Raw genomic sequence first — 14,613 nt, forward strand, 5'->3', positions numbered from 1 at the left:
ACTATGTGTCTTGGCATGTTTCTCCTTCGGTTTATCCTGCATGGGACTCTCTGCACTTCCTGGACTTGAGTGGCTATTTCCTTTCCTATTTTAGGGAAGTTTGCCACTATAATCTCTTCAAATATTTTCTCTGGTCCTTTCTCTGTCTCTTCTCCCTCTGGGACCCCTATAATGCGAATGTTGTTGCATTTAATGTTGTCCCAGAGGTCTCTTAGGCTGTGTTCTCTTCTTTTCATTCTTTTTTTTTTAATTCTGTTCCACAGCAGTGAATTCCACCATTCTGTCTTCCAGGTCACTTATCCATTCTTCTGCCTCTGTTATTCTGCTATTGCTTCCTTCTAGTTTAGTTTTCATTTCAGTTATTGTGTTGTTCATCTCTGTTCGTTTGTTCTTTAATTCTTCTAGGTCTTTGTTAAACATTTCTTGCATCTTTTGGATTTTTGTCTCCATTCTTTTTCTGAGGTCCTGGATCATCTCCACTATCATTATTCTGAATTCTTTTTCTGGAAGGTTGCCTATCTCCACTTTATTTAGTTGTTTTTCTGAGGTTTTATTTTATTCCTTCATCTGGTACATAGCTCTCTGCCTTTTCGTCTTTCGTCTATCTTTCTGTGAATGTGGTTTTTGTTCCACAGGCTGCAGGATTGTAGTTCTTCTTGCTCTGCTGTCTGCCCTCTGTGTTGATACCAATAGGGAAATTTAGTGTAGACTCATGTATTTTCAATCCAGTAATAAAAAGAATCTAAATATATAGTCACTGAGGAAATGTTTATAAGTGAAATGTATGTCTATTTGCTTTTATATTCTAAAATATTGTTAGATAGGTTTGGATAATTCTTTCTACAAAGGTTTGCAGAAGTTGATTTAGATCTCATTAGAGGGATCTGCATTTTCTATCTTTGCATTAATGACCAATGAATCATGATTTTAATGTGTAACTTATAGCTTTTAGAGTTTTACTGGCTTCTTTCACTTATCCATTTCTCAATCTGTTCTATAAATTCCTTTTCACATTTTTATAACTGAGGAGTCTCAAATTTGCATCTGTTGCATTTCCTGTCTTCTTATTTCTTGTTAATTGTTAAAACAGAGGAGAGATTCAGTGAAAATAATTCAGATTAATTGCTTTTTCAGATTTTCTCATAATTATGGTGCTATTAACTATGTGATTAGTGATATTTAATATAACCTTGGTAAAACATGTATACCAATTGTTACAGCATCCTATTGAATTTCCCCAAGTTCTAGTTAATTTCTCTCCCTATGGCTTAATAGACTGTTCATTGGACAGCTCTGAGTGACATAATTCACACGATGTGAACGGTACCCCCTGGTGTGTGTGTATGGTGTTGTGTGTGTGTGTGTGTGTGTGTGTGTATGAGAGTCATAGTGAATATGCCTTTGACATTGGTTAATATTAATAATTTAAGAGTAGCAGTAGTGCTATGGGTTAGTCTGACTGCATGGGGGCTTAGCTTCTTAGTCTGCAAGGGGATAAGACTGTATCAATGAATTAATACCCTTCCCTGTAGAGGCTTCGTTACCTTCGAATATGTACATGTAATATACTCAGTAAATCACTTAGCATAGATCTTTGAAAATGCAGCCTAGTTGGCATAATTCTGCTTTAAGCTGGTAAATGATTTGGACATAGGTATCCAGAGTTATGTCACAAGAAACTTATTGCTATATATGCACACACCAGCGCGCACACACACACACACACACACACACACACCCCAAAACTAGGAAAGAAATGAAGCCTCTGTCTATGAACATGTTAATGCAATTGAATTGAAGAAGAAATCAATACAGCAAAGTGATTATTCCTTTGTTGTTTTGTTGAGGAAGTGATTTCTTATACTGTGCTGGGGAAGGGTAAGCAGGGAGGTGCAGTTCAGTTAGGGGATTCTAGAGACTTTCTTGCAGTCAGTGTGGCAGCCACAGTGATCATTGTTATCCCTGAGGCTTTGTCCCTGATACCTACAGGGGCTAGCCTTGGTTAAAATCAAGGCAGCACCTAATCTGTTTCCTCTCCTCTGTTTTAACACTTGATCTGTCCAGTTCCTTCATTTTGCCTTCTCCTTGCTTATGGATCTCATTTTGATAAGCTATCTGGGTTTTTTTTTTTTTTTTTTAAATAGAGCTGTATTTTTTAAATGTCTCAATTTTCCCTCTTTAAAATTTATTTTTACTGTGTTCCACTCTCTCATGCTCTTGTAAGCAACCTATCCTTGTAAACTATTTCTCTTCATGGTCTAAATTGAATTACTGTGATAGCTACCAGTGCTGGGGGTTGGTTATTCTTTCTCCTGGACACCCCACACACCCCACCTGTCTTTCTCTGTCCTACTCTGTACCCCAGGAGCTGGACTTCTGCAGACTGTATCACCCTGGTCTCCTTGCCAGCTGGCTTTGGGTAGGGTTTGCCAATGGGATGCACTGGCAGGAAATAGAAGGCCAGAGGAGAGAGAGTTGGCGGTGTTTCTCCCCTGCTCCTTCCCTGCACCAGGCTGGGTTTCTGGTGGTACCTGTGTCTCTCATGATTTCGACTCCCACTGGGCTGCCTCTCCTTCATAACTCTGGCTCACTGTGGGCTCCAATAAAACCATTTCCTCTCCCTGTTCCTTATCCCTGGGGTGATGATGACTTGTCGCTATTGCCGGAGTCTGGGTCCTTCTCCAGCCCTTGTTTCCTCACCTTTGATCCAGTGCCCCCGCCCCCACCCCCAGTTTACCACTTGGTCTCCTGTGTTTACCTGTCACTTATGAATTTCTCAGTTATAGCACTTGAGCTTGGCTTTTATTATAGTTAGTTGTGTATGAGTCTGTCTTCCCAACTCAGTAGTGAGGGGTAGAAACATGTCTCTTTCATCTTTGAATCCTAGCACCTAGCAGACTACCTGGCATGTTAGCAGGAGCTCAGTACGTATTTGTTAAATGTATCAACAGATTAATACGACTTTTACTCCTGCAGTCTACTCCTACGTCCCAGAGCCATCCTTATGGATTTTCAAGATTCCTTGTAGTATTTTTTAGGAATGATTAGGAATATATACCTATAGATGTATATATGTATGTATATATTTCTGAGTTTCTTAACATTTTTCCCCTAAAGAACCTAGGGAAGGCATACCCTGATGGCATTACTAGGTATTTAGAGTAAACCTCAGAATTATGGAGAATCACAGCAACTGATCAAAAAAGAAACGAGACAAAAATCACTCACTTTGGGTTCTTTCTAAGCCAAATTCACCCTGTTTGTGCTGATTGCTTGAAAGGAAATGAAGCAATTGTGATCTCATTCGTTTTGTGCTTCTCGCTCTGCCAAGCTCCATTTGGTGCCCTATTGTCTCACAAGTTGCCTATTTGAGTCTTTTGAATTAAGAGTTTAGAGCAGAAGGTCCATCTGCTCTGCATGAGTATTAAATTATCATAAGACTTTGTATAAGAAGAATTTACCTTTGTGGTTTTACAGTGTTTCCTTTTCCCTCTGCTCTAAGAAAGACTTGGAACATCATATTTTTTTCTTCAACGTACCCTTGGGCCTGAATAGACTGCAGTTACCGAGTTGTATAATATAATAGGCTTAGGAACCTTTGACTGGCAGGTGCTGAATAGAAGAAGGTTTTATTTATTCTCCTTATCTTATAAAATGTGGTACTTAAGTATAATTGAACATGCCATAAGCCAGATCTTGGTACTTTGAGGTTATTGAATCTCATAAGAAAAAACAAAGCACAATCTTAAAAATTACACGTTGGATATAGACATTTTACAATCAATCAGGTTCATTAAGTAAATGCACATGCTATTGTAATTCATATATGATAGATAGTATGCAACTGACAACTCCCTATTTTCATTTTGAATATTCATGAGTGAGCAAGCTTCAGCCAGCTTTTAAGTAATATAATTTATGCAAGTAAGTTGTATTCACTTCCAACAACCTCCAAAACTTTAAAATCAATTTTCCAGTAATATATATTATGTAGTGAAATTTGTTAATAAAAGCTGAGTAGGGAGATCAGCTGAAGGATGGCATTTTTAAAATGTGCACGCTTTCCATTATTTAAATGTGCAGCTTTTAAATAATCAGTTAACTTTTGGGCAAAGATGAAAGTTGGCTTAAATATGAATATTTCTACAACCATATATATACTCAATATTTAATAGAAGTATGTCTAATTTCTTTGTTATAAATTTTTTTAGGCAATGTGATACTTTTAAAGATAATGGGATGTATAAATTCTGAAGAGGGACTTTATTCTAACGCACACAATGGAATTAAAAGGAAATATACACACCCCTTTTGTAAAATCCATGTAGTTAAAATTAAAAATTGGATTTAGTAAATAGGGCTAACAAACTGCTTGAGTTTTCTTCCTATCAGATGACTGCTTCCTCTGGTCTTTTGAAGTGATTAGCTTGGGTTGATCTAGATGTTATGGAGCTCCAAAGCATCTACGATATTGAGTGTCCTTTGAAAGGAAAACAGTGCAAATCTGTGAAAACAAAAGTTGGTTCAGAGCCTTAGAATGGAGGGCTAAGCCCAAGAAGGATACTGAAAGTTAAGCTTAATTAGCTTCAGGGTAAATCTGTCTCTGTTTAGGTGATGAGTCAACATAGGTAGTGTGAAACATTCATTTCAAAACAAGCAAGCAGTTTCCATTGGCTAAATGTTTGCTGTGAATTGTAAATATTTTGAAAGTCTCAAAAAAATTCTTTGATACTTTGTATGCATCTTCACTCATTAAAAATGTTTTCACCAGAGTCTGAAGTTCTATCTTAAAATTTTATTTAATTGTGATGGAAGCAAGGCAGGCCCAGATTAAGACCTTTCGACATCTTAAGTAGGGTGCCTTAACCCACATGTACTTACAAATAAAATGATACTAACCCATAAAACATAACATTTACATGTATGTACTGGAATTAAAATAGTTTCTTTCTAATTTTCTGTTTTAAAATTCTGTAATGGGGCTTCCCTGGTGGCACAGTGGTTGAGAGTCCGCCTGCCGATGCAGGGGACACGGGTTCGTGCCCCGGTCCGGGACGATCCCACATGCCGCGGAGCAGCTGGGCCCGTGAGCCATGGCCGCTGAGCCTGCGCGTCCGGAGCCTGTGTTCCACAACGGAAGAGGCCACAACAGTGAGAGGCCCGCGTACCGCAAAAAAAAAAAAAAAAAAATTCTGTAATGGTATATAAAAATGAACTTTTCTCATATTTGTGTTGCCCCTGATTTGTAGCTCTTTGAGCACCTGCTTAATGTGCCCTGAAGTGGGACATCATCTAACAGGCAAGTAATTAGCTTTGAGTCTGCTTATCAGCACTCCTTTTTCAGAGTTTAATTCTGACTTGCCATTGCCCCTTATCCTTTTTGTACCTTATTTTACTCTCTGAACTTAATGGGCATGAAAATAACTTGAGCCTACACGTGCCTTATATTGGGTTGAATTTAGGTTTACAGTTACTCAAACACCTTGAAAAGTCACAAGGACATGTGAAATATTGTGGCAAAATGATCTGAACACCTGTAAGCTATTTTTCTTAATGAAACATTTAAAAAATATATATGTTTTTTTACTCCAAAGCTATATGCCAATTTCATGGACGAACCTATTTTGAAGGAGAAAGAAATACGGTCTACTCCTCTTCTGGCGTATGTGTTCTCTATGAGTGCCAGGTAAGGAAGCTCTTCATGTGTGTTTCAAATTTCTTTCCGTTACATGAACACAGTAAATGTTCCTTTAAAAATCTCACCCTTGTAATACCTTTAAAATTCTAAGGCAAAGAGAAAAATTAAGATGATAATTATAGCTCAAATGTATAGAAATTCTCATTGTTTTTGCAATCATGTAAATTAGTGGTTGTAAAATAATTTTCCCAATAAATAAAAACACTCTTTTGTCATATTAAAGTTTTATGAAGTTGTCTTACATTTTCCAAACACAAATCAACTCCTTGTTTGCTGTTTTGAAGAAAATGTATTAGATAAAATTAGACTCGGCCTGTTCTCACTCTTGCTTTTGACTCGTGATAAATATCAGTCCAATTAAAATCAGAACCAAATTTACCTAATAAAAATTAGGTGTTGGATGGAGATGAGGTTGATATTGATCTTAATTCCTTTGGGAGGAATCTTTTAAATAATTTTAAGGGGAATGTTTTATACATGTGCTCTTGACGTATGCTTCTGAAGCAAACGTGATTCATTTTAAGTCTACTTCTTGACCTACTAATTGAAAAACTAAATATGTTTCATAACACTTTTCACATTTACCTTTTATAAACTATGATTTTATATTCCTTGACCATAATGTTATATTTCAAGCCATATTCTGTCTAAAGGAAACTGTCTACATATAAAGTTTCTGCTTTAGGGTTCATTTACATTTGATCCTTAATTTTCTTCTTCAGATGCCTCCTGTACATGGTTTGTGGGGATGATTTAGTATGTATAGGTTATTTAGAAAATTAAGATAAGTGATTTACTCTGCTGGCAATAAACTGTGAGCATTCATATGATTAAGTGTTGGCGAAAGGAAAATCCTCAGAATTTTGCCAAGATAAGTTGAATCTGAAAAATCCAGCTGTATACCTCGTGCATCTTAAGTTGGAAGACATTTGGGATAAGCAAGGCAGAGACATAAAGATGCAAAACTGTGACAGATTTGGTTTCTGGAACGTGAAAGCTCTGATTTGTCCACGTCCATTATAAGGTATTCTAGCTGCTTCTTTTGGCTTTAAATAAGCTCTCCCATGATGTAGGTTACCATCTTAAAGTTAAGGGAGCTGGGGCATAGGAACACTAACACAATTGCTGAAGCTATATTTCCAGATGGATTTTTCTCCGTCAGCATCCCTTCACCAATGCTGTTTTGAGTGGAGCAGGTCCCACGGTAGATATAAGGATTGGAAGGCTTGGAGTGAGATCTAGCAACACCAAGGAAATCAGAGAAATTTTACTTCAAGGAAGGTGGAAAACTTTTATCAGCTGGTTTCTAAGTAAACTCTAACTTTGAAATATCAGCCCTAAATCTGAAAATTGTGAGGGCATTTGAAGATTCTCCACTTTGTGTGTGTGTGTGTTCTTTTCATTTGACAAGTGTATTCCATAATACTGATAATTATGATCTAAAATTTACTGAGATAGTTTCCTATTTGATTTTAAAATACCTATAAAGTGATTTTATTTTAAATTCGATTTGTGAGAAGTCTGTGTATAGGCAACTCTGCAGGTGCTTAATAAATATTGGGTGAATGAATAAATGTTACCATTTATTTGCTCAAGCAAAAGAAATCACTTCCTACCCTCTAATGCTGTGCTGTCCAGTAGAAGTATGATGCAAGCCACACATGTGATTTTTATTTGGGCTAAATTTTCTGTATTCAACCCCATATATCCAAACTATTATCATTTCTAATGTAATCAATATAAAATTCTTAATGAAATATTTTACATTATTTTATCATACAAAGTTGTCAGAATCTTGTAGCTAGTGGCTGTGGATTCTACAGCACAGCTCTACCAGAATTTCATAAGCTTTTGTATTCTTCACTGAATTCTTGACATTAAGGACTCCCATTGTTTTTTCTCCCTTCAGGCCCCTGAGCTATTTTACATAATTGTCATCTCTCTCAGGCTTCCATTTTCTGGGCTGTCAATTCTAGTCCTCCTTTGTTCCTTTATTGTCAGTTTTGTGGCCTTGAAAATGTGTCCTGGGGGGTCTGTGAGTTTCATAGTAACACAGAAAAACACGGTGGTCCTGAAAATAAGATTATCAGAATGGATATTACCGTCAAACCAAAGAGAGAATAGCGTTTGACTCCACTGTATACATGTCTTCTGACACTTTCTTTCTTTTTTTTTCCTGCCATTATGGTGACTTGGAGAAGGTCCTTTCCATTGATAAGCCAGGAAGAGGGAGATATTGAAATTACGATTTCTTCAATAAAAGCAGTGCTTATAGAAATGATATCTAAAAAGCTAAGCTATTGAGCAGTATTAAAACAGAAGCCTTCAAGTTCCAACGGTTATTTTATTACTTATGTATTGGTAAGCATAGTATAACAGTTAATGACCCTCGCTCTTAAAGAGACTGGAGGTTGACAGTATAGAAGCAAAATGTTGGCTTCAAGGGCAGTGCTGTTACATTTATCAGAAAAGTATTCTGTTCTGTATTTTGGTTTCTCTTTGAGAAGGGTTTTATCTGCTTCGGTGGCTAGAACTATAATCGTTTTACATTGATTTATTCATTCATTCAGGAAAAGTTTTCGATTGCTTATTATATGCCAGAAAAAATGCAAGACATTCATGCTCAAGAGACATAAATCCTGCCCTCATTTTCCTTATAGTTTTGTGAGAGATCCCCAATGTTCCTCATCACACTCACTTGGGATAATCTATAACAGTTTAGGAAACTTTGAAATGAGAATGTTTAAAAAGCCCGGGTTTTATTTATTGTTTTTTCCAAAGTGAGCTATTGATAGAATTCAAGCTGTATCTTTGACACAATTGTCATCTGGATGTGCAAATATGTTGTAAACTAACAGAATCTTTCAGGATTACCCTGATGTTTGGAAATTGAAGGCATGGCTGCAGTGTGGCATGCTTCCATTCCCAGAGCTGCTTGTCCATTTGAAAGGCTTTCCAGTTGTCATTTAATGTTATTTTGCAAGTGAGTGTGTGACCTGTGCAGAGGTTCGCAGGGTGAAAATTTTTCTCTCATGTTCGAAGAAATTTCTTGGATGTCGGATCTGGAAACTTCTGAGTTATTCCTAATTAAGAGGTTTGAAGCTTTTATTTTCTGTTGTCTGACAGGACCAGACCATGAAGCTGGTTGAGAGTTCAGGCTGTCCAGCTCTGGATTGTCCAGAGTCTCATCAGATTACCTTGTCTCATAGCTGTTGCAAAGTTTGTAAAGGTAAGCCTTGTCTGTAAAATAAAATTTATGTGCATGAGTCATTCTAAGAGGCTACTTCAACTGACAGGAAATAGAACTTTTTATAATCAAGTTATTTCCAAAGACCATCGAATTAAAATCGAGATGCTCCCATGCATTTCTGCAGGGTGTGTTGTACCTGTCTCAAGCTCTGGGTTTCTATACTTCTCTCTGTGTACTTGTCCTGAGTCAGCATGGCATTGTTGAAAACATTTACACAACAGTGCTGAGTTATTTTACTGTTTCTTTTTTTTGCTGGGGGTGGGGGGCGATTTCCTTTCTTTTCTCTTCAGTCTGTTTTTATAATTGTCTGAGCATGATTCCCATGTTGTTCAAATCCCTCTCTTCACAATTCCACTCTCCTTCACTGATAGGCTTCTACACTACCAAGAAGAGAGAGGCCATCAGACATGCATTGCTTATTCTGTGTTGCCTCTATGATGATAAGCCTATGACCAATAAGTAGAAGGAACTTAGATTTTTAGTTCAGTATAAGAAAACAGTAAAACTTGAGGTATTCAGAAATGCAGTGGGCTGCCCAGGAGGCAGTGAGTTGCCCATCACTAAAGATTCTTAAACTTGGTATTTTGTTATAGATTTAAGTATTAAACTAAAGGATTAATTATATGGAATTTTTATGTTCCCTACCAATCATGAAATTATATGTGCCTTTTTGTGTTATCCTGAAATTATGTGTTTGTGAATCTGTCTCCTTCATTGGATTTTGCACCTTGAGGTGCAAAATGTAACAGGCTGGGTCTTTATATTCATCTCTATATTCTTAATACCTAGTATGACACCTGGGATGTAGCTGAGACTCATAACTCATGTAGTTGGTACTGTATAACAGTGCCTTAAATGAGCTACTAGCACTTGTTTTAATAATAGCCTTTATTGGTGCAAAATAAAACTTAAATGGAAAAAAGTAAGAAAAAGAGACTTTATAAAACATATACTATTTTGTTTCCTTTTAATCTCATCTATTAAAAAGGAAACATAAGATCCCTCTCTCCCATTTTTAGGAGGGTGGTACAGTTTTTTCCTTTTCTTTTTAGCTGCTTCTTCCATCCATTCAATTAAGACGGCCTGATTGCATCCATTTCTTTTTAAAGAGCCTTAATACATTACCAAGAGCAAATTAAGAATGGAAAAGCTAGCTACAAAACTGGTTACATTTAAATTGCCTATAGTTTTAAAAATTAATATGTTTACACAGCCCACTCAAAATATCAATACAATGGCAAAATATACCATGACCTACACCCCCTCCACCTGAGATCCTGATATCATTGATATGTGACCGGCCAGAGCCAGAACCAAACTCAGGTTTGGCTTCTCATTGCTCAAAAGTCAATGTTCTGGAGACAAGGTTTGGTGGAAAAAGAAAGATGTATTATTCAGGAAGCCGGCAACCTGGGAAGATGGACTAGTGTCCCCAAAACCATCTCCGAGTTGCCAGTTAGGGGACAAGAGTTTGTAAAGGAAAAGTTTCAGAGGTGTGCAGTAGGGGGCTATGTGTGGAGCAGCACAGTCTGCTTCGATAATTGCCTTGAAATTGGTGGTGCAGTGGTCTGGTCCGAGTCACCTTGATTGTGTAGGGAGAGCAGTTGTCTGTAGCTGCAGGCTTGAAATGTCCTGTAGTTCCTGGAATTTCTCAAGCATGTAGAAGGTTACTCTTTAAGCATTTAATCATATTATAGCTTAGTCAGGCCTAGGTCATAGGTTTTTCTCAAAATGTAACTGGGGCTTCCAATATGGAGTTGCCTTCGCTAAGGCAGAAGCTCAAAGACCTTTTCCTAATTCCTGAATAAGTGTTTCAGAGCCAGATTTCAGATATATGGGATGGAGCCTTGGTATCACCTTAAAAAACACTCTTCAATAAATTATTTTACTCAGCCTGGATTGAGAACCTCTGGTTTAGAACTGGAACTGAAATTGGACAAGTTGGCCTTTCTTGAAACATTTAGCACCGTTTAAAATAAAGGTTACTTCCATTTCTGACTTCAAATAAATAGAATAAACAAATGAGTCCTGGTATTCTCTGACTTTTAAACTAAAAAACGTCAAGTTTTGAAGGCTTAAAGTTTGAATCAACTCCTACACACCTATTGTGACAAATTCATTTGTAGTAAGGTTGGCCTCCAGTTTCCAGGCCTGTCTGCCTAGTGCTAAAGATGCCATGTTCACATCTGAAAAACTAAGTTGTTCAACAACAGTTAGTAAATATTCCCTGAGGGCAGAGCATGAGATTAAATTGTTGACCTTTCCACTGGAGGCTCCGCCGGTGGTTGGAAACCAAGCTGTGCACCGAAATAAGGCTCCAAACTTCTAGGCACCAAGTCAAATCCAGCCAGGGCTGTTTTCTAGGTACCCTGCTGTCTTCCATTGTAGCAGCTCAGGAACAGTGGAGCAGGAATGTTCTTTTCACTTTTTTCATATTTGAGAGCTCTTTCAAGGAAGCTTATGACAAATTACAACACAACAGAGACTTCATGATACAGCGAGGACTCTGACTTAGAAAGGTACAGAAATAACGTGAAACTATATGTTTTCATATCTCAGCCCATCCCATTCTTCTTCTCCTCCCTTGGCCGCCCCTTTCTCTGCTTACAGACCATCAAGTCCTATTCACTGGAAGCCCAACTTTAATTTAGCATTGACTTTGTCGTGCCTTACAATTAGAAGTGATAGAGGCACCGTGTGCATAAGGCTGAGTGGGTGTAAATTGTTTGCACCCAACTTCTGGACAATTCATAGTTTCCCACATCATTCAATTACATCTTCATGATTCTTGTTATCTGTGTACCACAAATAACATTATTTAGTTAATGTTTTAATGTCTACTGTTAGTCAACTCATTTTGTGAAAATTTACTTTTATTCCTAAGCAGTAGTATCCATGAAATAATGGGATTATTTGTTAGATTCATGTATTTTTTTATACACATTTAAATAATTCCATTGCTATCAGTACTGTTTTTTTAAATGTTCATCCATGCACGTGAACTACCTTTTGGGAAAAATCAGGATTATCCATCATCTTGCAGACGATACTGATATGAGTTAATATTCTTTCAGGTACAATTGATAGAATACCCAATGCAACTGATTTAAGCAAACAGTGGAATACATGGCCCCAGTGAGTGGCTTGACGCAGATCTCAAATCTCGCCCCTTTGCTTAGATGCATCTTTCTGTTTGTCTCCTCTGAGGTGGCCTTATTTTCAGACTCTGTGTGTTCCCTGACATTCTTACGCTCACGTTATTATGATACTCAAGTAGGTGGAAGAGAAAGTTCAATATCCTCGTGAGTTGAACAAAGGTCCCAGAATTGAGTTTCAATTATCTGCGTTAACCTGAACTGCATCATTTGCTCAGACCTGAAGAAATTACTATGTCCATACCCGTGGGATGCTTTGACTGGTGTGGCCTTAACCAGTGGGCAGTGTAGTCCATTTTCCTGTAAGCACCTAGGCTAACAGTAGAGGTGAAGAGTTCATCCCAGGTATGACTAGGTTTTTGTTTTGTTGTGTTTTTTTCCCACAAAAAGGAGGAATAGACACCTGTAAGGCAAAACCAACAAATATTCACCTCAAAACTATTGCATTCTCTTTCTCCTGGTTATTATGAATAACATTTATTTATATTGTTCTTATGCATAATCTTTTGTATCTGACCCTTCCTTACCCTTTTGTATCCTCATTCATAGAAAAATGCTTATTAATATTTTATAGAAAGATCTAGTACACTTAATGAAAGAATCTCATGTAAATTTGGAAAGCTTAAAAGGAATAGAAAACTTGGTATCCTTGAGGTTAAAACCCAAAGGAGGAAATAAAAGAAAGACCTGATTGTATTAGATCATTAATCTATCCATTTATAGCAAATATTTGAATTTCCTCCTATGATAGGTATCTCAACACATTTGGCTTATGGCTTATTAGTAATACTCTAACTGCTTTAATTATTAACAAATGCTATACTATTACACTTTTACATAGATGATCTCATTTGAACCTTTTGCAAGGTAGACATTATCCTAATTTTACAGGTGAGAAAAGCTGAAGGTCTAGAAAGGTTAATTAACTTAAACAGCTAGTAATTTACATAGCCAGTAAGTGGTAGAGATCAGATGTAAATCCATGTCTTTCAACTCCAAAAACCAAGCACAGATGAGTAGGAATGTGGCTATAATGGTGGTAGGACTATGGTTTATTGCCAACCCGTACTCTGATTTTTTTTGAAGTTTTTCCCTATAGATTGGAAACAAGCCTCTTTAACTGAGTCTGAATTTTCTAACCATCAGTAGTTAACATTTTAACCTTGGCATTTTTGAATCTAAGCAGTAAAACAACCAATAGATTCAATCAACTTATTTCTTGAGAGACTAAATCAAAATAGCTATCTGACATTGTTTAGAGTAAATTAGTATTTGACAAAATTTTCAGTTTTCAAGTCTCCAGGTTAACTTAAAAAACTCATCTGATGAAAAGTGAAGTACTCCATAACTGAACCTAAAACAATGAAAAGTAGAATCATACTGTTATCTTATAGTTAGAAAATTCTTGCAGCAATTAAACACTGCATGGTGAGCGTGTGCATGATATTTGATGCTGAGATGAGGGGGTCTTACCATTACTTATACAGACGGGAAATGGATTGTAATAGAGGAGGCTTATGGCATAGACAGTGACAGCATGGATTGAACAGAGTCTGAAAAATAGGAGAAGAGAAAATGCATCAAAATGAAGTGTTGAAAGATAGTTTTGAAAAATATAAACTTACGAAAGAAAAGTAAAAGTGCGTCAGGAACAGTTCCTGTTCTTAGTCACTGCTCTCTAAAAGTTGTTTGAAGCATTACAGGTAAACTTCTACAGATTTAGCGCTGTTAAAACATGGTCCCTTAATTCTCTGTGTATCTTAAGGAGTGGGCCAGTTTTTTTTAGTAACATTGTTTTAATTTAGAATAAATATAAAGTGATTTTGTGGAACATTTTCATTTTAGGTTGATGATGTGCTGAGCTATTGGTATAGAGAATGAGGATGACTTTTTAGCTGAAATTATCCCTCATCAGGCATTGTAAGACACTGGAATACATTTTAAGAAATATGGTCTCAATTTAGCTACTTAAAGAAGGAAATAAAAAGACCCAAGGAGAAAACATGTTTAACTTTTCCTTTCCTTAAGAGTGAACCTTTTGCTTCTAAATTTTCAGCCTTAATCATGAGAATTTAGATTGTGAAGAATCTTGTCAAGAAAAGTTGTCAAGTGATTTCAGTGCTGTTATTGACTATGTATTTTTCCAATCTTTGTACACTCTGTTCTATTTTATTTTATTTCTGTAGAAATCACTAATTCTTTTGATTTTTCCTATCCTTTTTAAATGCATCACTGTATTTTGAGAGCCTCAGCCTTCCTAAGGCTTATTAAATTGTACAAACACTATTTTACTATACATTGTAGTTGCATTTCATGGGAGATTTGTTTTAACTCTGGGTCAATATTCAACATAGTCATTATGGGCACAAACCAATTGGAATGGACATCAACCATTGTGCTGAACGAGAGTATACCTTTTGGTTGTGGTATAGCTTAGTTCACCCTTTCACTGAATCACAGCACTGTATGGTAATTTGATAACAAGTAAGATGAGTGTAGAACTTACATCT

At 36.7% G+C, this 14,613-nt stretch overlaps 1 protein-coding gene across 2 annotated transcripts in view; it reads left to right on the forward strand.

The window, feature by feature from the left end:
* Nucleotides 1–14,613, forward strand: part of NELL2 (neural EGFL like 2) — a 378,238-nt gene that overhangs the window by 137,957 nt on the left and 225,668 nt on the right. For both annotated transcript variants that reach the window (XM_060305603.1, XM_030835328.2), the window contains exons 11-12: nt 5,595–5,686; nt 8,825–8,927. In XM_060305603.1, coding sequence (XP_060161586.1) covers nt 5,595–5,686; nt 8,825–8,927 — 195 coding nt within the window. The remainder of the gene's footprint in view (nt 1–5,594; nt 5,687–8,824; nt 8,928–14,613) is intronic.

Source organism: Globicephala melas, chromosome 10 (assembly GCF_963455315.2).
Source record: "Globicephala melas chromosome 10, mGloMel1.2, whole genome shotgun sequence".
NCBI lineage: Eukaryota > Metazoa > Chordata > Mammalia > Artiodactyla > Delphinidae > Globicephala > Globicephala melas.